The sequence below is a fragment of the Myodes glareolus genome, chromosome 15 (assembly GCF_982192425.1).
Source record: "Myodes glareolus chromosome 15, mMyoGla1.1, whole genome shotgun sequence".
NCBI lineage: Eukaryota > Metazoa > Chordata > Mammalia > Rodentia > Cricetidae > Myodes > Myodes glareolus.
In genome coordinates, this window is record NC_142040.1 from 25,559,414 (window position 1) to 25,584,363 (window position 24,950).

General features: G+C 43.7%; 1 protein-coding gene across 4 annotated transcripts in view; it reads right to left on the reverse strand.

Moving 5' to 3' along the window:
- Arhgef28 (Rho guanine nucleotide exchange factor 28) overlaps positions 1–24,950 on the reverse strand; it is a 291,631-nt gene that overhangs the window by 218,008 nt on the left and 48,673 nt on the right. For 3 of the 4 annotated variants that reach the window (XM_087896810.1, XM_087896812.1, XM_087896814.1), the window contains exon 2: positions 23,564–23,607. In XM_087896810.1, the coding sequence (XP_087752936.1) occupies positions 23,564–23,607 (44 nt within the window). Of the gene's footprint in view, positions 1–6,929; positions 7,052–23,563; positions 23,608–24,950 lie in introns of those variants that run through there. The other variant, XM_087896811.1, reaches the window with a different exon arrangement.

Consider the following 24,950-nt stretch of genomic DNA (forward strand, 5'->3'; position numbering starts at 1 on the left):
AAAACTTCCCATATTGTAGAGCAACCTCCTATACTTCAGTAAGGGACATCACTCAAGTGTGTGGTAGAGAGCAGTAATTTGGTTCAGCATTTCTCGATCACTTGACAAGTAAAATTTCTTTACAATGTCAGCATAATCCTTTCTGAGATCCAACAACAGCAGAACAAGTGTCTTTGACAGCACAAAGCCACACTAAAGGGCTAAGAGTTAGAGGCTCCCAGAATAGCTTGATATCCCAAGAGCAGCTTACCATGGCTGCTGCATTTGGGATCTGCTCTCTGGCACAGGAGGGTACTAGAATGTGCTGTGATCTTTAGTCAAAATCCCCATTACAATAGGGGATAGATTCTGAACATCGTTGAAATAGTGGTAAAATAACAATAATAAGAGAAACCTGACAGTGTGGGCCTTTTCCATGAGGAATCTTTGTTAGGCCTCTTTTGTCTGAAAGGCATCCAAACCGCCCTCCTATTTGAGGGACTCACCCATTGTGTGAGTCCTGGTGGCAGGAGAGACCCTACCTCACAATGGGCATTTCCTCCCCTGGTCCCTGGAAGTCATGTGACCTAGGCTAAACTCTTGTCCCTCTTCCAGGCTGTGAATTTGAATAGAATGACACAAAGACTCAGAGTCCTTAGAGACTATTCCTAAGAGCTGCAGGAAACGGCAATGGGAGGGAGTCAGCAAAGCAGCAGGACTGTGCCAGCTCTGGAGCCACACTCACCCTGGCTCTGCAGACTCCAGACTACGGTGCCTTTGGCAGGACCTCACACCATTCCTGTCTCTGTTCTCAGCCCGGGCTTCCAGTCCTCTTGTATCTACATTATATTCTGACGAATCCTGCCTAACTCAGAGTGCTATTGCTTGTGGTAAGGGATATGACTCCCCCAAGGGGAGAAGTGATCTCTGTCTGGGCCATAAAGAGTTAATAAACCTCAGGGAGCAGCTACTTGGTATAAAGGACAATAATGAAGTCTTCAGTAAAGACCACATAGTCTGAGAAATTTTACTTTCTCAACACTAGCTTATTAGGAAGATAAATATTCAAATATTTACTCTCTGAAATTAATCTCTGATAGTGGAAATGGAAACAAATGTTTACTTTGGGGGACTAGAATGACAGGGAGGGGCTGGGAAAGAGCCTGAGGAGGCCAGAGGAGCTCTGAGTCTTCGTCAGGGCAGTGATGGTATAGACATACATATTTGTAAAGATATTATGTGCAGATCCCTGCATATGACTACATATAATTTATCTAAATGAACACAAAACACAAGAAGTCATAAACAGAAAAACTTAAAGAAATATGCCTAGATGTTGATATCCACGGGGTGTCATAGATGATCAGGCCCTCAATAATGTTATTTACAGATGTAGTCTCCTTTGACCTTGGACCATCCCAGACACTCCAATCTGATGATAGACAAGTTCACAGTGGACACGTTTCAATGCTCAGCGCACTTTGGAGTTGGGCACATGATCAGTTTTGGTTTCACCACATTTTCACACCTTCAACTTTCGACTTGGTGGTCCCAACATAGACACCTGGTGTCACCCTCTCCCAATGTTTCTAAATGCAAACTTAGAAACTGATTTCTCTGCCCTCCAAATCTTTTTCTACTCAAATTACCTTAATCATCTCCCTAACTGATCCCAACGATAATGATAATTAAGCCATGTGCCCATTGCTGACCCAAACACTTGATGTGGCCAACTCAACCACTACCCTCCTTATCCACAGGAGGAAACTAAGATTCTTAGAAGCCAAACAGCTTAACCCTAGAAGACAGCTTGACCTGAGGCTCCCAAGTCAACCCTCCTATTTACACCTCAAATCCAAGGCCAGTGCACCCTCTTCTGTTCCTTCATCTTCCCTGACGGTGAACTAAGAAACTAATGATTTCTGTCTAAAGACATCATTACATTTCTATTGTCCGCCCCTTTCCTTTCCTCCTTGTATTCCTACAGCAAACCTGACGAATAAACGAGGAAGGCTGCTTCCACCTAGGAGCTCTATGTGGATCCAGGCTCCCTTCTTCCACACAATAGAAAACACTTAACTCACCATGAATTAACTTAAATTCCAAGGTGACTTTATATACAACACAAGCTCAGGATGGCCAATCCTGGCTGACACCCTGAATGACACGTTTCTATTCTTCAGACTTCTGAGAGGTAAGCTTCTCAAACACCTCATGACCACATCCCAGACAGCTCTACTAGAAACTTCGACTTCTCCAGACTTGAAGCCATCAGACTGGAAGGACCCCGGAACCCCATTTCCTCTCCCTGTGCCCACTATCTACCATCCTCTGTCCCTGCAGAGAGCACTCTTCAAGTCACCCCCCAAAAAACAAGGTTAAGTTGTGTCCGGAAGAAAACCGTCTCTACTGGGATCTAATACTTTGTCCTGGATCCTCAATACCAAGTTAGAAGACAGAAGAATGAGAGGAAAGAAGGGAGGTTGGAGATGAGACAGGGAAGGATGGATATAAGGAAAACACAGGATGATTTAAGGTGCTGACATAAATACAAGCCAGAGGATTCAGTCCCCAGAGAATGGCTGGCTATGTCTGTGTGGCTGGGAATGATCTGCTGGTTTGCTTAGGCAGTGAGTTTGGCCCCGAGAAAACCTTGATAGGAAGGTTATTTTTTTCCACAATTAGAATAATAGCAATATTATCAACTGTTTTCATAAACATACACTCTCTACACAGTAATATTATTTGATTCCCTTAGGGTTATTGCATTTCCTCCATTTGCAAATGAGAGGAAAAGGGCATGTAATTATATGCAGTGACATTACAACAAATGGTAAACAAAGAAATCCCTCTCTAAAGCAATGCTCTATGTGCTTATATTGACATACTTATTTCCAACCGATCAATACACAGAGTGAAGAGCTCCAAGCTCAGTAAAAAGTTACAGGGCTGTGTGACTCTCTGCTTGCCTTCTGTCTCCTCTTGACAGAGAGGGACAGCCAGCCCACGAGCTGGGTTTTGAGCCTGGCATCTGAGCAGTAGAAGCATGCCTCTGCCCTGGTAGCAGATGAGGACTCTTCTGGCCGTGTATAAAAACGCCGAGAACTCAAGGGGAAAGTTCGCTGAAATCTGTGCCCCTTCCAGATGTTTATCAGCAACAACTTCTCACGGGCTAACAAGGCTATGAAACCTGGGCCAAGGTTGCAGGAAACTTCAGACCCTGCCCATTGCTGGAGTCAGGAAGGCTTTAGCAGGACCTGTTCTTGGCACTATAGGTACCAAGTCACTCATGGGGAAGAAAAAAAATCCATTATGCCAAGAGGTAAAGAAAGAAGAACAGTAATAAAGGTACACTTGTACCTCAGAACAACAACAAAATGACCTATGTCCAACAATAATATTTACTATTCTCTCCTCTCACATCCCACAAGCACAGTGTACTCTGGGGTACTTACAGAGAATCCCTTTTTTTTTTAAAATAAAAATGAAACTAGGGTCAAGGCAGGTAAGGTTGGTTGTCACACTGTTCACTTAAAGACATGTCAGACCAACAGGCTGAGTACACAGCAGGACAGCAATCTGCAGTGACTCAGGGTATATTGTTAACTCTGGCTATGAAATCCAGCAAAAGTTCCAATCTTTGAATGTGGGTGATATTTTTATAATAATGCATGGCAACAGCAGTTCAGCAGAGGAAACATGATCTTCTCACCAAATGGAGAAGAAACAATGGATGACATAGATTCAAAGTTGCCCTGTACAGCCCTCATGCTAAACAAAACCCAACTCCATAGCATCGTGGATTTCAATGTGCATGCTGACTGTAGATTTTAGCTGGGCCATGGAGGAGCACCTTTCATCCCAGCACTCGGGAGGCAGAGACAGGCGGATCTCTGTGAGTTCGAGGCCAGCCTGGTCTACAGAGCGAGCTTGAGGGCAGGCCTCAAAGCTACAGAGAAACCCTGTCTCAACAAACAAACAAACAAATGAAAAGACTGTAGGTTTTTTTTTACAAGAAAACAAGGAGAAAGTCTGCAGGATCCCATGTTTGGCAAAGAGCATTTAGATACATCACCAAAGACATAACCCATAAAAGTAAAATCCAGGGCCAGCAAGATGGCTCAGCCAGTAAAGGCGCCTGCGGCTAAGCCTGAGGGCATGAGTTCAAACCCCGTACCCTAGTGGTGAAGGAGAGAACTGAATCCTGAAAGTTGTCCTCTAACATCCCCACTCTCGCTGGGTAGCACATGCGCTGTCAGTTACAGACACACAAAATGCATGTAATAATTTAAAAAATAAACTGTGTAAACTAAACTCACTTAAAAACGAAATTCAAGAACCATGGCAGATGTCATGAAAACAATAAGCCACAGACCAAGAAAAAATACTTGTAAATCATATGCCTGAAAAGAAACTTGCATCCAAAATATGTAAAGACTTTTACAAAGCGCCATGAAAACAAGCAAGCCACTATAAAATGGGGGAAAGAGAAATGCATCTCCACAGACATCTAACCAAAGGGTGCACAGGACGGCAGGAGTGCACACAGCAGTGCTTGCACCACAGATGAGAGAAGCACACTGGCTCACAGGAAGCTGCAGACCCAGCTGTCAAGAAGCCAATGCAGAGATCGCTGAGAGCATATTAGTTGGACAGCAACCTGGGCAACAGAGCCAGTCTCCATTCCAAAAAGAAAATAAGTCACAGAATAAAATATTGCTACTGCACACCGGATAGCTAAAGTAAAGGAAGTCTGACACTGAACCTGTAAACGTGCAAGACAACTAGTCACACTCTCTTGTGGACACAATCACTTGGAAGAACTGCTTTGGAAGTTTGTAAGGACGAAACACAGCTGATGATATCACTCCGTATGATAGCCAAGTGCGTTGAAAACCTGTGTTCACATAAAAACTGAAATATAAATATTTAAAGCAGCTTCATCTATAAACCTGGACTTTCAACAGATGAATATTTACACTGTGGCATACATACAAGGGAATACTACTCAGTGACATAAAGCAGCAGTTCTCTCTCTCTCTCTCTCTTTCTCTCTCTCTCTCTCCCCCTCTCCTACACACATGTACACACCACATGAATCTCAAATGCATTTTGACAAGTGCAATAAGCCATACTCATAAAGGCTACACATCATATGACTTGGCATATAATATAGTCTTAAAATAGGAAAACTACAGGAAAAAAAAGCAGGCAGTGATATCACATTACATGGCTTTAATCCCAGCACTTAGAAGACAGGAGCGGGTGGATCTCTGACTTTGAGGTCAGCCTGGTCTACAGAATGAGTTCCAGGAAAGCCAGGGATACACAGAGAAACACTGTCTTGAAAAACGAAAGAAAGGAAGGAAGGAAGGAAGGAAGGAAGGAAGGAAGGAAGGAAGGAAGGAAGGAAGGGGGAGGAGCAAGGAAGGAAGAAAGAAAAAGAAAGAAAGAAAGAAAGAAAGAAAGAAAGAAAGAAAGAAAGGAAGGGAGGGAGGGAAGAGCAAGGAAGGAAGGAAGGAAGGAAGAAAGGAAGGAAGAAAGAAAGAAAGAAAGAAAGAAAGAAAGAAAGAAAGAAAGAAAGAGGGAGGGAGGGAGGGAGGAGCAAGGAAGGAAGGAAGGAAGGGAGGAAGAAAGAAAGAAAGGAAGGAAGGAAGAAAGAAAGAAAGAAAGAAAGAAAGAAAGAAAGAAAGAAAAGAGAAAAAAGAAAAACAGAATAGCACTTGTTAGGCACTGGAAACAGGAAGAGGGTTTGACTGCAATCTACTGGTACAAGAAATCCAGGGAGCAGATGGAGCCGCCTGGTGTAAGACTGTTTTTGCCAAAGCCTACAGAACTCTACAATACAGAAAGTTTATTTTAATACAATTAAAATAAAAACCAACCAGGACTTTGGGAGAATCCAGACAATAGCAATGAAGCTAACTGTAACTCAAATGTATGACATGACCATTGGAAAGAGGTGCGGAAGGAAGGAGCTGACCTCAGCCGCTGTGTTCTGACTGCAAAGCAGAGAAGAGCTGGGTGTGCACTGTGCTAGATTAGGCAAGTCCATATACTCACAGGGGTTCAGATCTGCAATACCACAAAACTACTTAACAAGAAACCTGACAGGAAAAAATAATTAAATATGCTGTAGATAATGACAGCCAAGAGTTTCACTGTCAGAGAGAATATTTTAGACAAGAATAAATACCAGAATGGACTCTGAGGTACTGGACTAGAGTCAAGAAAACAGTCCTATCCATGGCTAGACGATATATCACCAACCGCGATTTCCCAGAGATAGAAGATTGCTTTTCTTTCCAGAAAGGGGAGAAACCCTCTTTGCTTTTGTTTGTTTTATCATTCAATTAGAGTCGTATTAATAATTGGGGTGGGGTGGGGAAAGTTATTCTCCAAAGAGAATAAAACATGTCCTATATTAAAATCAACTTTATCTAGCCAGACATGGCATTGATATGTAGCTGAAGTCCCTTGTGAGATTGAGGCAGGAGGCTGGCTTGAATTGCCAGGGGTCTAGCACAAATTGGCCAAGACAGCAAAACCCCACCTCAAAAAAATTTTAAAAAATCTATCATTTTTCAAATAAATAACTATAAAATCCATGGATTTACCTCTGCATTCTAGTCAGGGATGGCTAAACTAAGCTAAACAGAAGACTCTGCCCACAAACATATGACAAAGCTTATATATGCCTATGGGAATCCCCCGATTTCTGCTCAGAGTCGCTTCTAAAGGTTCTTTGAGGTCTTATCTGCCAGAACTCCCCAGTCAGCCCATGGTCCAGCCTCCTCCAGGTCCACGCTGACTACGAACGCCACTTCCTGGACAGAGGCAGAACTAATATCTTCCACAAACTCTGGAGCGGCCAAACCACAGTCACCTGCTCTTCAGTCTCCTGCTGCTGTTTCTCAACTCAGTTGACAGACAGACACCAGCACTCTAACCTCAGAGCAAAGCCCCTTCCGCATCTCAGACTTTTCCATCTGCCTCTCCACTCTGGTCTGGTCACAGGCAACTGTAATAAGAGATGAGGACAGCCAGGAAGGGCGAGACCCCAGAGGGCTATCACCGGCGAAGTCAGCTCCAGCCAAGGGCTCATGTCAAGTGAGGCGTGAATGCTGCCCTGGGAGGGGCATCAGGGAAATCCAGACACTCCCAGCAGAGGAACCAGGCCAAAAGGGAGTGCCAGGTCTCATGAAACAGGGTTTCAAGTAACGAGACCAGGATTCGAAATCAGGCACCAGTGTGTATAGAGAAGGAGAAAGCTATGGACCCCAGGATAAGCTTACCTATGAGGTCCTCGCCGGACACACAACCCTATTCACTCAAGCCAAGGGTCCCACCCACACGTCATTTAGGAGCATGCCCAGAAAAATCCTATTTGCTAGTAGCAGGCAAGAACAGCAAGAGAAGAGAGGTGACAGAGGGGACGGAGGGGGAAACTATTGGGACGTTGTGTGGACCACAGCATCTTGATTTCCTCTTCGTGACCACTTCCGGTCTCATCAGGGACACACATGAGAGGGAACGCCAGAGACTTTTTAGCTGACCTAGACCTTCTGTGAAAGCTGCAAACCTAACATCTTCCCGCATGTGGTCATCATCCAAAATCTCCGTTACTGGTTCGGAGCACCTCCTCTCTGCCAGGCACAGGACCAGGACCAGCAGGCAAGCTCAGAGCCAGACGACCTCCAGAGCACTTCCAGCGAGAAATCAAGGGAACGGTGAGGGCTGATTCTGAATGGAAACTCATGCACTTTACCTGTGAAACATTTCATCTTAACGCAGCAAAATCAAAGTCATTGTCAAGGCTGTTCTGTGCCTCAGCCTGCTCGTGGTGAATGACCTTCCTCTGAACAGCCTACCTCAGAGGCTAAGGACAGCAACCCGATTTCATCTGCTTCCTTTGGTGGCATGGGGTGGGCTATTCCTGTCCCTCGGGCCAAGGAGCTTTTCTGGAAGAATGAGAGCCAGGCCATGGAAGTGCTCAGACTCTGTCCTGTCTTGGAGAGCCATGATGGCCACTGACCCCTCTGCTGAGTCTCCATTCCCTGGATTTAAGCTAATAAGCACTAGGTAGCACCTTCAATCACCGCCATGGTATAGATCCATATAGTATATGGATCTTTTATCCATTAATCAGTGGGATTGCCACTTCCCTCCATCTCTGTCTTAAATTCTTTACTAGACACAAAGCAATTCATGGGACTAAGGGCTATTAGAAATAGGTCACAGGCCACAAAGCACTGTAGTGATAAAATGCCTACGTATTTCAACATTTAAAATCCTCCAACACGACCATGAAAATGCCCTGTCTATCCTCCTCAAATTGTGTATGCACTTCCTGTCCCCTCTCCCTTCCTCCACGAAACACTGACAAGCGATAGTGTAGACACCATACTGGAGGGTGGCTACTCCAGAACTTCACCCCTGATGCGTCTGCACAGCTCACTGAAGTACTGGCTAATCACAAACTCCCAATCAAGGAGATTAACAGCCATATATGAGATGAAACTTGGACTTTTTTAGAGACCCCCCAAGGACAGCATCCTCCCCCTGTATTTTACGAGCTGGGATTACACACATGTGCCACCTCACACGGCTGTCAGAAAGATTCCCAGGGGCCATTCTTCTTAGTTAGCCTCCATGGTGGTTAGCTTTCTCTCCGGATTTGAAATGTGTTATCATACCATGATATGTCTCCACTTTCTCGTCATGGTTATTAGGTTCTGTTCATAGTCAGTTTTTCATCTTAAAAGTCTTTAGTTTGGACCAGCAAAATGGTTCATCAGGTAAAGAGGCTTGCTGCCAAGCCTGATAACCTGAGTTCAGTCCCTAGGATCTACGTGGTGGAAGTAGATGTGCATCTACAGATGCACATGAAAGTGTGCATATGCATGTATATGTGTGTGTGTGCATGTACGTGTACACACACGCACACAAACAAATATTTATTCATTTATTTATTTCAGTCATCTTTTAGGTAGTTCCAGAAGATTCATTGGTCAATAAGCAGATCCTCTGAGCCTTTACCATCACAAGAACAAAACAGTAACATTTGCTTATCTACCCTAAAATAACGCAATCTTCCTTAATCCATTAGCCTCACCCAACTATATATCTCGAGTAGCATTTCCAGGTGCCCACGTGTAGTTACACACACACACACACACACACACACTGCAGCGTGGTTCTGTTGTTTGTAGAAAGTAACTCGGCATGATTTGAATAGGGTGGAGTTTAGTGTTTAAATAAATGGTCAGCAGTCATCTCCCAGAGAAAGGGGGAGGGACAGGGAGACTGGCTCACTGGGTTCTGGGACAGGATAAAGACTGGGAAATCTCTGAACTAAATATTAGAAGGAGATGAGGCTTGGGGGTAGCAGATGAGCACCGTGGACATGGATTAAATTAGCATCCCCTGCGGGCACCTTCCCTCTCCTCCCCTTCATGGGGACTCCTGGGACTAGAGGCTCCAGGATCTGGGAACTGCATTTCCTCCCTACAGGAGACCTGTCACAAAGAGCTTTCAGGACTACAAGGCTGCTGTCTAGGCATCTAAGACAGATCCTAAGGGGAGGATCAAGAATTATGAATCCTAAAAAAAAAAAAAAAAAAAAAAAGTCAATAAATAAAAAATAAGACCCTCTGGGTTAGATTTACAAGGCACTATAAAAGCTGGTTTTCTCTTCATCGCGGTGTAGGCAATTTGATCAAATGTCACAAATTTAGCCATAAATGTGTATGGTCACATGCCCTGCCTGCTCAAGCTTCCCGCGATGTTTTCTGCTGTAAACTCAGAAAACAACCGAGTTACAACAGTGCTCACCTCTGCTAAGCTCCCCTACCCTGCACACCAGCTTCCCAAATGGATTCAAATGGCTCTAAATGTATGTGTTGATGTACATACAAATACACAGTGGATTCGACCTAAAGAACAGGATGTCCCATCCAAACTTGATCAGAGTGCATGTAGCTGAGTGAACTCGCCGTATAAATCTGGTATTTCAAATCATTATCCAAATCTGCGCAGTGATGGAAAAAGACTCATCACGTCACAGAGATAACGAAGTAACACTAGCATCATGCTGAGTGAGCGCAAACGTGGGTCATGACGTGGGGAGGTTGAGAATTGTGTCCCTGCCTTCTGGCCAAGATCAGTGCACAAAGCGTGGAGTACCTCCAGTGAGAGCGTCCTGTGCTAAGGATGCCCATTTGCAACACCGCCATCAAAATCCACACCCATCAGGACATCTTCATTCAAAACAAAACACAAACGTAAAATTGGTGCTGGTGGGGACACAGAGAAAACAGGACTCCTCTGCGCTGCCGGTGGAGTGTGAACCCACACAGCTACTGTGAGAAACAATCTGGCGAGTCTTCAAACAGCTAAGCACTGAGCTTCCATGTGAATGAGCAATTCCACTTGGAGGTATCTACTCAAAACACTGAAAGCAAGGACTGGAACAAATCTTCATACATCAGTGGCCTTAGAGTAATCAAGTACATAGAGATTAAAAAGTAGAATGGTGGCTCCCATGGGCTGCGGGGGACTTAAGAATGCTGATGGTGCTTAATGGATAAGGAGTTCCAGATGGAGAAGAGGAAAAAGTCTCCGAGATGAATAGCAGGGATGGGTGTGCAACCATGTCAATGCACTTAGTTAGTGCCACTAAACTAAAAAATGGTTCAAATGGGACCCATGGGACAGCTCCATTGGTAAAGTGTTGGGCTCACAAGAATGAGGACCTAAGCTCAGATTCCTAGAAGCCATGTAGAAAAGATAGGTATATCTATAATCCCAGAAGGAAGATTATAGGCATAAACAGGAAGCAACTGAGAGATCAGCGGGAGAGGGTTGCTGGCAGTTGAATCTAGCAGAAACAGCAAGCCCCAGGTTCAGAAAGAGGAGACTCTGTCTTAAAAAATCTAATGAAGTGTGACAGAAGAAGTCACCAATGTCAGCCTCTGGCCTCCTCTACACACACATGCATACCCATGCACACACACAAATATATACACATGCATGCATCTCACACATAACACAAATGGCTAAAATGTTAATGTTTGCATCAGAATACCAAAGCAAAAGTTTTGGATTTTTAGACTATAATGAGCTATCCTATCTCCACAAGGATGCAAAGAAATGGAATCTCTCAAATACGCACTGCGAATCAGAAGCAAAATGCTGTGATGTGACCACCCTGAAAAATAGCTGGCCATACCTTTAGAGAAGAGCATACAGTCACAGAGCCCAGCAAACAGACTACTGCAGATGCAGATTTATATCAAAGAGCTGCAGGTTGCATCTGAGCAAAAGTTGATTAAAAAAAAACTGACCATAGCAGCTTTATGTATAAAAGCCCAAACCTGCATGCAACCAAATGTCCTCCAGGGTCACAGGATGATACAAACTCACAAACTCATTCTACAGAACGCTAGTTAGCAAAAAGAATGAGGTGTGGATACCTGTGGCACACTGACTACCTCTTGTGAGCTCGGGTTAGATGAAATGGGAAAAAGTCTCAAAAGATCACATGTTGTATGATTCCATGCTATAAAAAATTCCCAAGCAGAGTGGGGCGGCTTGCACCTTTAATCTCAGCACTTGGGAAGCAGAGGCAGGCAGATCTCTGAGTCTGAGGCCAGTCTGAAATACATTGTGCGTTTCCAGACCAGCCATGGAAACCCTGTCTGAAAACAAATCCTAAGAACGAGAAAATTATAGTCATGAAGATGGGATCAGTGATCGCCGGCATTTATGGATAGTGGAGAAGAAGAAGATATATGGATAGTGAAGAAAAGTAGGAGATATACAAATATATCATAGCTTATCTCCTCATTGATGAAAGATACGAGCGACTATCCTCCATCAAAAGTTTCCAAAAGTCATTCCCATGTTCCCATTCATGAACACAGGACCGCATGGAATTCAATGACAATTTCATAATTTTACTCACTTCAACTTCAACTGGACACACAAAGATATTCACTGACCACCTGCAATATCTCAGCCCCCGACCACCAGTTTTATCTATTTTCTTCCTTTCTAGTGAGGGGTTTTGACACAGTACCATCTACAAGAGAGAGTGTTTAATCATCTTCCATCTATTTTCTAACATCTTTTACAATTCAATATTAAAGCACAGGACGCCGAGTGAAAACAAACCTCGTCTATACACCTGAACTCAAGCATACAATTTTGGAGACTATTATGTTCTCTATTGAATTTGTCACATAAGACACTTCCCTGATATACAGTGGTTCTAAGCATAAATCATGCCTCCACAATGCCTTTATTGTCAAATGAAGAAGGCAGGCAAGTAGGTAAAGAGCCATGAAGTCACAAGCCAAGATGAAAAGAGACAACTTCTAGCTATCAACGATGATTTTGAACTTCCCACCCCAAAGTCATTCAACTAGCGTTTATGCCACCCATCCTTGGGCTAGTTTACTCCAATTTATGCAAAACATTTTCAGTTACTTACCAAATACGGACCATCTCTTTCAGACACCATCTTATGGTGAGTATGAAGTGGTACAAGACTATGGATCCTGCTTGACTCACACATTTCTTTAATCTAATTTACCACTATTCAAGTATATCTAAATTAGTTAATGCTTTAATGATGCAAGCTTATTACATCATCTGATAAACATCCCTGCTGAAAATGAATTCTTCAGCAATCAACTGATTTTATTCCCCGTGGTCTTTTTATTATTTGTTCTTAGGAGAATACAAGAAGCCACACTCCCCATCCTAGAAAACCATTTTCAGTAACAACAGAGAGATTCTAAAGGACAAAAGACCATGTCGAAAGCTCAATGGATTCTGTTTTAATAGTGATGATTTTCAACATCCCTGCCAACTCACCCCACCTCTGTTCAGCACCTTCCACAGCCAGGTCACCCACAGAAACAGGGTCCTCCACAGGCTGCCGCCACAAACCTGTCACTTTCAATCACATGGAAGTCTTTCTCGGAGAAAGTAACGTCAGTCTGTGACATGGAGTACACATGCAACTTGTCCTAAGCCCTCCTCCATCCCCCTACTCCAACCAAAAAGGTTGTTCTGAAATCTCCCTCTCCCATTCCTTCTCCCTCTCCTATTCCTACTCCCTCTTCTCCCTCTCTTAGCCCCACTCCCTCCCCCTCACACACACACTCCCTCTCCCTCTTCCTCTCCTCCACATGACCCATCACAGAACTTGACACAGGAGGATGCAGATACAGACAGGTAGGCACAGGAGACCTGCTCCATCCTCGCTTCACCCCGTGGCAGCTGGAGGAGCAATGGCTTATTCCATCTGAGATCCCGCTTCCCTACCATTCTCTGGCCCAGCCAAAACACACACCCTCCCTTCGCCACACCATCGCCTTGGACATTTTTCCGGAGGTTCACCAGTTAGCTAAAGCCAGTCCTATGCAAGCTGCTCTGAGAAGAACTCCCTAAACTCCCAGTAGTTTTAGAAGCGAATTCAGGGTGTATCTGCCCAGCCCTTTGTCCCAGTGACCATGACGAACACTCTCAGTAATGGATTCCCTAATTGCAAAGCTTCTAGGGCAGGACAGCCCATTTTTCCTTTGTCTGTAAAGTTGGAATCCCAAAGGGACAGCCCCCAATGTGCAGGAATGAAGTCTTGGGGATCTGGTTCCTAAGTTTGTCTCACAAACCTTGGGGAGGACCCTGAGCACTGTATCTACCACTGTCGTCTTTCTTGGTCTGCTACAATAGGCAGCTTCCTAACCTGCACAAGGCTGGAGTGGCCACCAAATGCCATCAGAAGACAACACGCCAGGGTGGGAAATCAGCTGGTAGCCTGGTATTTGTCCAGAGTGTTCAGTGCGAATTACATTACAGGAAAAAATTTAAATTATTCTCTGAGGTGGTAGGGGTGGTGGGGGCAGGGGTAGGAGTGGACATTTCAATGGCCATTAGTAATGTTTGCTTCCTCTCCACGCACTTCCCCCCCAGACACTCCTCTTCCTGCCAAGTGGCCCGGGAATGTCTGAGGGCATGGCGATACCTAGACAAGAAGCAATTGAATTAGGACGGTTTAACCTATGGAGTTTGCCAGCTTTCCTAATTTCGAATTCCTCGTTAGCAACCCTCACTTCCTATCTAGCCTGGTGCTTGTAACTTTATTCTCCTTTTCTGAAAGAGTCCTTCGGGAGGTCCAGGCTCATCACCTGTTCCCACCTGTAACTCACTAAGTACCCGGCATGCACAGCCTACCCAGAGAATTAATGGAAGCACCAATGTTGCCGCAAGGCACTTAGCATCGCTGATGGTAATCAGTAACTTAAGGTTCACAGGAAATAGCTAATGAGAAAACATATTGTAAGACACCACATAATACCCTAAACCGGCAAGGCAGCAGTTCAATTTTTTGCATCAAAATAACTATGAATATGGGGAGATATTACTGAAGAACACCAAAAGCTGCTGTTATTTGAAGTGTGCACGTGGGGCTCAAGAGAAGGCTCAGCAGTTAGTGTCTCTGCTCTTCCAGACTTTGCTTCCTTGAATCTGTACTGCCTGAAACTTTAGTCCAAGAGGATCTGACACCCTTTTCTGACTTCTGCAGGTGCCTGTATGTGTGTGACATAGGTACACACACACACACACACACACACACACACACACACGTGCGCGTGCACACATAAATTCTTAAAAATCTTTCTTTTGCGTGCATGTGACATAGCTCATGAAGACTCTTTTATGGGCCAGAGGATGCTGCAAGAATCTGTTAGGGAAGGTTATGTTTCTGGACCTGCTACATTAACAGAACATCTTCTCTCAAGAATTCTAGTACTCAACAAGGCTCTGTCTACTTCACAAAAGGTATGCACGCAGTGCCCATAAATACAGTCAAGTCTCAGACTCCGGGACGTGTCTCTCCCAACCATCAGGTTTGCTGACACTGATGATTACAGCCCCCTCCTGACTGACCCACCCACGTCTTTCTGTGTCCCTGGAATACAAAAGTAAATAAAGACAGTGACTGCTATTGTCGAGGACAGAAGTGGGCAGCGCCAGGAGCAGGAGGCCCTGCGGATGTATCAACTGCAAGGACATATGAAGACTCAGAAAAAAACATGGTTCTCGCATAGGATTCTGGGAGACTGGTGCTTGGCAACGGAAATCAGGAAGCTGGAAAGGGGGCTACTTGAGAGAGAAACTTGAAGATGCTTTAAAAAAATTATCACCATCTGGGTTTTAAGTCAAGGATGGATAACTAAATGATAATGGCAAACAGACTGTGAGGGAAAGGAAGAGGCGGCTGGAGAGGATGGCAGGGCAAGAAGGCCACACGTGGGTGGACTGGAGGAGAAGCCACAATAGAATACGAGCAGAAGAGCTGGCCTAGCAGGAGAGGAGAAGGGACTCTGGAGAAAGCCGCGCAATTTGAGCAGCAAAGAGGGGGTCAGGGAGCCCCCCTCCTCAAAAGAGTCACTTTTCAACATAAATCAGAACACAAATCCTCTGTGGAGGCCACACCCACAACTCCAGCTACTCTTGATCTGGCCCCACCCACCCCTAACCTGTCACCTACCTTCCTCACCAAGCACCCACCACACTAGCCTTCTGTGGCCCCTCTGATACAGGAAGTTCCTGCCCTCTCCCCAGACTCTTAGACCTTCTGATTCCCCTATTAGCACACACCACATGGCTCACTCTAGTCACATGCCCGTGCGTACATGTGCACACACACACGCAGAGACACACACCACTCTCCAGCACAGCAACACGCTGCTCTTGCACAACCTTGTGCGGCTGGAACACACATCACAACCTGGAATTTTCACTTTTGTTTGTCCGCCTTCCCCCATTTCCTACAAGGGGAAGGCAAGGGTCTGGGGCTTCTTTTCTTGATCTCTGATATCACAGTACATGGAGCCAAATGAAGACTTAAAACAGAGGGGGGGAAACAACAGCGTAAAGCAAAGAAAACTGTAAATGTATGACCTTTTTAAGACTGACTACAATCGGAACAAGAGGCTTAAAGCCTGAATGCATGAAGTTCTGGAGAGGCAGTCTTAAGACAACGTCTCTGAACCACACACACCCAGGTGTGTGTGTGGAGGTCTGGTGGCGGGGAGGGGGAGGAGGGTGTTAGGTGCATTGCTGTATCCACATCTTCCAGAAAAATCTGACTTTCTAGAACACCTAAATGAATCACTTTGACCAGATCTCATTTCAATTCTTCTACCAAGGTTCTCACTGTTGAGACTTAAACCATCAGGCCTGAGATATCCCCTTAGATGGAGTTTATGTTTAATAACGAAATGTAAAAGCTAATTGTGAGGCCAACAAGATGGTCCCTCGGGTAGAGGCACTGCCATCAAGCCTGATGACCCGAGTTCCGACTTGGAAAGCCACAGAGTGGAAGTAAGCAGCCAGCTCCTGCAAGCTGTCCTCTGACTACCATACATACATATGGCATGTGCTCCCACGTCCATGTGTGTACACGGGGATGCATAAACATATGAAAAAGTAATCAGATGTAATAAAAAATCAAGTCAGTTCCTTCAAATTATTTATTGAAAACGCAAAGGATCACATAGCCCAAAATTGTGACATGGTCGCTGAAATAAGGGAGGCGAAGTGGTGCAGAATTAAGAACACTTGGTTATACAGCCCCAAAAGCTTTCCAGACCCTGCAGGGATAGGCAGAGAGGCTGCTAGCTAAGCAGGGTAAAATATTCCCCATCTTGTTTGCTCTGTGGCTACACTGTACCACCTTGGAAGGAATTTGCCTCCTCTGAAAGCAAGCAGGTGAAAAGGGAAACAGATTTAAAAAGAGAGAGAGAGAGAGGGAAAAAGAGAGAGAGAGTGGGAAAAGCTCAACGAGGCAGAGAACAAGAGCTGTTAGAAGCCAGCCAAATTCAGCAAGCCAGGCTTAAACAACACTGGCAGAGATTCCCAACAGCTGGCAATGGGTGGGAGGATGCGTGAGTGCCTGTGTCTAAGTCAGGACACAGACGGTGTTGCTGCCACATTTGCAGAGAACAAACTCACACAAAGCGAACATGTGGCCCAGAGGCCGACTGCAGGAGGGGCTCCTCCTGATTCCACTCTCGAAGCCAGAAGTAGCTGCACATGCTAGAAAAGACACCATTGCCTCCACACCCTGACCCCACATACTTCACTTCAGTCTTTCCCCAGAAGCCAGGAGAGAGGAGTGCCCAGAAGCGCCACAGTGCTTAGAAGCCCTGTTTATTTTGGAGTTTGTATAGACTTGAAGCTAGTGGAGGGTTCTATCAGGTTTCTAAGTCAAAGCTTTTGATCGAGTGTGCCAATGGATCTCTGTTAATCTGTGTTTCTGGGATATCGGATGATGGCTACTCTTTCTATGAGCAAAGGAACTCTCAAAGGTCAGGACTTGCCTGGACGTAGTTACCACTATCCTTGAGGATGGAAAAAAAGTGAGACAATTTAAGGACCAAGAAACACTGAGATTTTCATACTATAAAGTTCAAGGAAGACAGCAGGGCAGGAATGGCCCAAATAGCACCCTTGAGTACCCAAGAAAATGGAGTTCTAGTGACTGAGCAATTAATTGGACAGTCACTGTAATTTATCAACCACTAAGGTGGGAAAACCCCAAACTCACCGAGAGATCGACCACTAACAAATGCTAAGCAAATACATAATATGATTTTTAGCACAGAATCTACCAAAAGTGCCAAAATGTCAGAGCCAACATGGTGGAGCAAATCATCCCACGTAGGAGCTTTAACTTCCTCATCAGCAAAGGGACAGAGACTGGTCAATAGCCTCCAAGGTGTCCTTACAAAGACCACCCAATGATGTGATCAAGCAAGGCCAGTCAGGAGTCAGGGGTGTTAAGGGTCATGAGAGGCCAGTCATGGGGGATACAGAGCTACAGACAGAGAAAGGGCAGGCCTCAGGACAGGATTTCCTTCAGCAGGAACCAGAAGTTGATGGGCCTCTGCGGGAGTCCGGAAGGAGATGTCTGCCTGGTGATACCAGAACAAAGCCACCAAGTCACTTACTGCCTCAATAAGAAACTTCTTCCCAGAGCTAGGAAATGGCCCTGGGACTTAAACAGTCCAACCAGACAACCTGAGACCTGTCCTCAGACTCCCAAAAGAAGGCCAAGACCCAGGGAGCATGCTCTGTCAAATATAATATATATAATATGCATAAGCCAGAAGACCCAACTATTGGAAAGGTTGATGGAGGAGGAATTAGCTCAGGCACCTAAGATGTGGATCAAATCTCCAAACACCAGATTATAACTTCATTTAGGACACTCAATGATCCCAGAACAATCAGCATCCCTCGGTAGGATACTGAAACTCCGATAAAATGATAACAAAAACATAACATGTAATAGGACTAGTGGATTGACTTAGATCCAACTGATAATGAGCTACGGCAAGAACTTCGCTGTTCTGCCAGTGCACAACATGCAGCCCTTGGAGAAACGAGCACACCTTTCTCAGCAGAGTCCACCAGCACATGTCAGAAAGGGAGCCGACAGCGTGAGTCCCCACCTCTGCAGATGCTGCAAAAATCTCCCGGGATTGAGCAGAAAAGGGAAAAATAAATAAAATTTTTCCTTCCTATGAATGTGAGGTTAAAACAAATTAATGCACTGCCTTGAAAAATAAAAATAAGACAATAAATCCCAATTTTATTATTATCACAATTATTAAGGCTAAAATTCTAGACATTAAGTATATCTGAAAGTTGCTGAACTCTTACCTCTCATTTACAACCCAATTCCATGCCTATGTAATTATGCATTGCATCAGTGCATTCCATTTGCTTAACAAGACTTACTTTCTTGGAATCTAAAAGTAAAGCACTCTCTAGTAGCCATATGAATTTTTTGTATGTGTGTGGAATGTATCTGTCACCATTTCCCTCTCTTGTCACCCATTCTCCTCTCTTGCTCCCCATCTGCCTCCTACTAGCCTCTGACTATAAAAACGGAACTAGCGAACAGTCTACTGGTACCACTCTCGACAAACATCAGAAGGTAAGTGAGCACACAGCAAGGACATCCGCCCACCATGTTCACGTCGCAGTATCGCCAGAGCCAAGAAATAGTACCAGCTCAGGTTCCCATCATCATGGAAAATGTTTAAGGTGTGGTGTACATTAAAAATGGAGCAATATTCAGCCATGAAGAAGAACAAAATTGCATCCAACTAGAAACCAATATATTAAGTAAAGTACACCAGACTCGGGAAAGCAGATATCCATATCTTCTCTCCTGTACAGAGATGAGTATTCAAAGAGTTAAAGGAGTCTTCAGCCAGAAAATAAACACTGTGGATTGGCTGCCTGGCTTCGAATGCACATCTTTCTAGGCTTACCCATCCCTGAACCTCACCTCTGCTAGCTTGAAACCCCACCACCACCACACCACAATGCCCACTGATGATTCACGATGAACATGAAGCCCAGACCATTGACTAGACTACATCAGAGAACAACAGCCTGGCTTTGCAGACCGCTTGAGGACCCTTCATTCACAGATGCGGGAAGCTGTGCCAAGGCTGCAATCGGATTTGCAATGCCTACATCCCAACTCTGCGCAAATCAGCATTGGAGACGCTCACCCAGCTTGCCAGTCTTACCTGGCTGCGTCTCCAGGGTCTGTTTCTCTTCTCTCATGATAGGGGCTCAGTGGACCACCACACTTCACTGCATTTAAAAACTAAAGTGGGTCTGTGGTTAAGCCTAGGACTATCCTGACATCCTGACATTAGGAAGAGCAAATCAGCTTCCTAAAGATAAACAAACAGAAATGAGCCCTGAAGTCTAACAAAAGATACAACAGCACCCATATTTCCTTCTGAAATGGATTCCTACTAGAATAGGACAACAATTTTATGTCCTTTCTTTGTGCAAAAAAGAAAATACAAAAGATTACCTCTATAGAGCTGTGAACACAAGGTGGACAGCATAGCATGAAAATGCTGTGTGGAAACTAAAAACAACAGAAGCTAAAATTGTGCTGGCAAGAAGGACAAAGAGAGAAACTAGACACAACAAAAATATCATTAAGCTGAAAGCATGCTTCCATAGTTCAGCTCCCGTCTCCCCAAAAGACAAAACAATCCAGCTCCTGGATTCTGTTCTATACTGAAAAGAAAAAGAACAATAGTGGCAGACACAAAAGAAGAAAGTTCTAGAAAGACCACAGCTGAAGGTTCCCCTCATGGATCCAAACAAAATGATGGGGGAATTTCAAGCATATATTTATATCCACAGATAACCTGGAGTTATAAAAACATTTCTCTACCATCTTTAGAAAGACATCTCCATAGTGATACCAAAATAGAAACATACAGGCATTTTAACCATCAGAACACCACAAGGACTCAGTCACATCAACCCAGTCAAAGGAATCTGAAGTCCTTGTAAGACGCACTTGGACGAGGTGCTTTATTCTGAGCTATGAGGAGAGGTCAGGGAATAGTTTCCACCAGCATTTCGCCCTCTGGAATTATTAAATTATCCAGATGATCTCATTTTCCCTAAGGCAAATCTCATGTATTGGTTTATTTTTAAAAAGACTTCTACAGTGACTAAAATTTAAATTTTTATTTGAAAAATACTAATGCCTGATAGGCATTAATAAAAATAAAACAATCATTCGTAAAATCAAAAGTATATAGTACTATTGTATAATTGAGGACAGCATCCCGAACTGTTATGAGTTCTTCACAATTTATGATAGGGGTGGGTTACCTTAATAATGAAGTTTACCAGGGTTATTATTTCCCTGAGAACTACTTTAAACAACTGAGATTGTCAAAACCACGTGAAAAGCATCAACACTAAGAGATAGGATGCCTCACAGCCAAAAGGTCAACACGAAAGCACTGAAGTAAATGCTGAAAGGGCTTGGGATTAAATCCATCACAGATACAGATGGACCCCGGCAGAACACACAGCAAGCTGTCAAAGGGACTTAGAACTCACGATGAGATCAAACACCAGGCTTCCAACGCGCTTGGCTTACTCTAGTTCTAATTTGTACAGTGTATGTATAAAATACAACATACATGAATTAAAAAATAATTATAAGGATTTATATACCAAAATACAGTGAACTAGGAAAAGCCAGACATGAAGACATTCACCCCCTGACATCCATAGTGTACTGGTTCCAGGATCCATTGTAGATTCCCAAATCCACAGATGCTCAACACTTTACATAAAGTAGCATCGCATTAGAGTATTTGCATGTACCCCCACACATCCTCCCGGGTGCTTTTAATCTTCTCTAGATTGTTTTTTTTTATTTATTTATTTATGTATTTATTATGTATACAGTATTCTGTCTGTGTGTATGCTTCATTACAGATGGTTGTGAGCCACCATGTGGTTGCCGGGAATTGAACTCAGGACCTCTGGAAGAGCAGGCACTGCTCTTAACCACTGAGCCATCTCTCCAGCCCCTCTAGATTGTTTTTAATTCCTAATTTAACACAAACACTATGGAGAGAAAGGCTCTGCTTTATTTTTCAGGGACCGATGGCAAGCAAGAGCTCTGCACATGTTCAAAACAGATACAATTTTTCCTCCAAACATTCATGATAACTGTATTTGCAAACATCCGATGAGAGACCAGTGATGAGACGCTCCCCCGGGATACAGGAATGAACTGTACCCCGGGTTCTATGTCTATACCCATGCATTTTGCACATTTGCTGGGACTTGGTTTAACCATAGTTTCTATTGTAACATCTGCTACTGGCTTCTTATTGAGGTCAAGTAGCCAGTCTGCAATGATTCTGACATAAAATAGTAAGTGAAAATGGCAGGACACAGCATAGATATGTAATTATAGACAGAGGTAGGAAGAGTCGGACATTTTAAACATATTTAACGTACTACCTCTAATCTAGGATACCATCAGTTACAATATATATTTGATAGTTCACTAAAAATGCCATGCTTTGCTACATAGAACTACAAGTCATCAAATGAGTTCTTCTAAAATTAATTTATGCGCATATGTTTATCATGTGCCACAGAGATCTTTCCGTGTCTTTCCGTGTACACAACAGCTTTGTCTCCTACAGGCAGCTCAGAGTGAAATCATTTTGGAAGCAATTATTTCATGCAGAATGCACTGAATCGACAGTGATATAAACCACTGTGACCAAGATCACAGATGCAGAGGGACAGAGTCTGCCAAAACAGAGTGAAGGCCAGGATATAGTTTCTGAAATAAAAGAAGGGAAAAAAAATCATACCTTAGAACTGATGGCACAGTAATAGCTTAATACAAAAACTACACTTTTTTTTTTTAGTGAGGCTGTGTCTTATTTTCTTAATCCTACTTGGCATTTTCTTGTATTTTAGTTAATATACTTTTAACAATTTGAAGGGTTTCTCTAAGTGAATAATTACTTGGGTCAATTAAACATCCTGCCCCTCAGACAAGGGTATTAGTTCTTCTCTTGCTCTGTCCTGGCCAGAGCTGTGTTCATGGTAGCTACGGCAGGAGGATGGCAAGAACCAGATTCAGTGATTGCATAACATGACTCAGCTTGGAATTGGTCTGTCTGGGGATGAAGAGGGGGAAGATGAGATCAGTCAGGAGAGAAGTCGCGTGCTCGGCAGCAATGAGGCTGGGGAGGTTTTCAGTTCAGTCTTGGGCCCATCTTTTTTTGAAGATCATTGAATCATAGCAGGACCCAGAGGATATTTAATAACCTGCACATCACAATCTAGAGAGAAAACCACAGGCCCTAGAGTAACTCAGAAGTCGGAAATCTATTCATTTTCTTACTGTGTCATCTTCCAGGGAATACTGTGGTCTGCGAAGTGTGGATGGAAGGGAGGAAAAAATGAGAGAGGATAGGAGGGTGTACTAGTTGAGCAGGGAGGTGTAGGTGGTAGATGAATATATTCATATTTTTATTAACTGAGGTTTCTGATTAAATTTGTTCTGGCTCCTTAGTATTCTGCTCCAAACCACAGTTTCATCCATACACACACCCATATCCTCTGCCCACACTCATCTCTGAGGAAGGAGGCAGAGAGGGTGCCATTTTGTGAGCAGGGAGACGATTGGTTTAGATTGTATCGCTGCCATTCTCAGAAATAAGCCAGAGGCATGTGGAAAATGTCTGTCCCCTGGCTGCCACTTCCACACACACCTTACATTTGATCTCTAAATTCCTATTTCATGTTCAAAGCTAAAACCACTATCAGCAAGGCATACCTCCAAAATTTAAAAAAAATAAAAATAAAAGGCAAGCCTCCAAGGCACACTTGCTATTATCGGAAAATTATCACAAAATAAAGTGCCCGAAAATTCCTCCTAAAAGTAAACCAAATGAGTTGGAAATCATGTAGCTTTTCAAAAAGTACTGAATGAAGGATAGTTAGAACTCAAGATGTTGGAAAGAGGAGCCAGGCCATTTTAAAAGGCAATACAAAAACGCATAATTTAGACAGCAATGCTGTGCGTGTTTTGAAAAAGCCTCCACTCCACAGTACGTAAAACATTCTCCCTGTCTTCAATCACAGGTTTGAAATTAGGAAAAGGCCACTTGGACCTAAATGCTCAGGGACTTACGTAAAGCGGCACTTCGCTGCAGCTCAACTCCATGGCTCCTGCATCTGTAATGGAAACAAGACAAGCGTTATGGCGGGAAGCCTGTTACCAGCCCTCAGAGTCCTCTGGGGTCCCCGTTTCAGTGTCAACGTTACAGAGGAAGGAGTACAATAATTTAAAAAGCTACAGAGATCATATGTGCATGTGCACGTGCGTGCGCGTACACACACACACACACACACACACACACACACACACACACACACACACGAAGGCCAGGGTTGTAGATCAGTGATGGAGCACTTGTCCCACCTGAACCAAGACCTGGAGTCCATTCCCAACCACCCCCTTTAAAAAGGAATATAGAAAAGAGTCACTCTGTTATACAAAATTATTCTCCCCAAGAAAACAGAAAAGCAGCCCTTCAAAAACGTAAACATACGATCAGTAATTTGATATCTAAGAATATACACAAAAGAATTGAAAATGGATTCAAAGGAGTCAGCAATTCAATTCACAAGAGTCAAAGTGGGGAAGCAACCTGAACACCCAGTAGCCTGTCCACGAACAATCAAAATTTCAAACAAAAGCAGACATATGCAATAGAATCATCTTCTTCCACATGCTGCAACATGAAGGAGACTGAAGGATTTTGTGCTAAGAAAAACAAGCGAATTACAAAAGAAAAAATACTGTTGTCATTCCACTTATATGAGGTATCTAACTGGGTAAATTTGTAAGAGACAGAAAGAAGAATATAAGTTACCAAGGCCTGGAATCGCTGCTCAACAGATGCACGACTTTTACTTGGGAAGATAAAAACACACGCCTGAAGATGGATGGCCAAGATATTACACAGTGAAATGTGCTTAAAGCAGTTGAATCACATGCTCAAAATGGTACAAATGATAGATCTTATATATATCTCACCATAACACAAAGACATAAGTTACATACAGTATGTACCTGAGGCAAAATAAGAAGTATCTGGAAAAAAATATTCAAATTAGGTGTGTGATGACATATATATGGTGTATATACATGCATACATACATACATACATATATAATCTCATCTTTATTATTTCAGATTAGTTTCTACACATACGTAAATCCCATCATTTCAAGTACTCTACTGACTATCCCAGAATTGGAAGTATTTCCAAAAGCCCGAGGCACAACACAAGCATTAGGAAAACTTCATCATAACTCACCCTTGTCTCACAGGCTGCAATAAGCCTCAACCTACTTTTGCCTGGATAACACAGAGAGCATAAGACCATTCTTGACTCTCTGACACAGAGGCCAAGGGTTCTGACCACAGGATTACAATGGAATGCAGCCTGCCAACAAGCTAACCAACCAACTTTTCTACCAGTTGCCTGAACCGCCATCTGCTGGTGCCTATC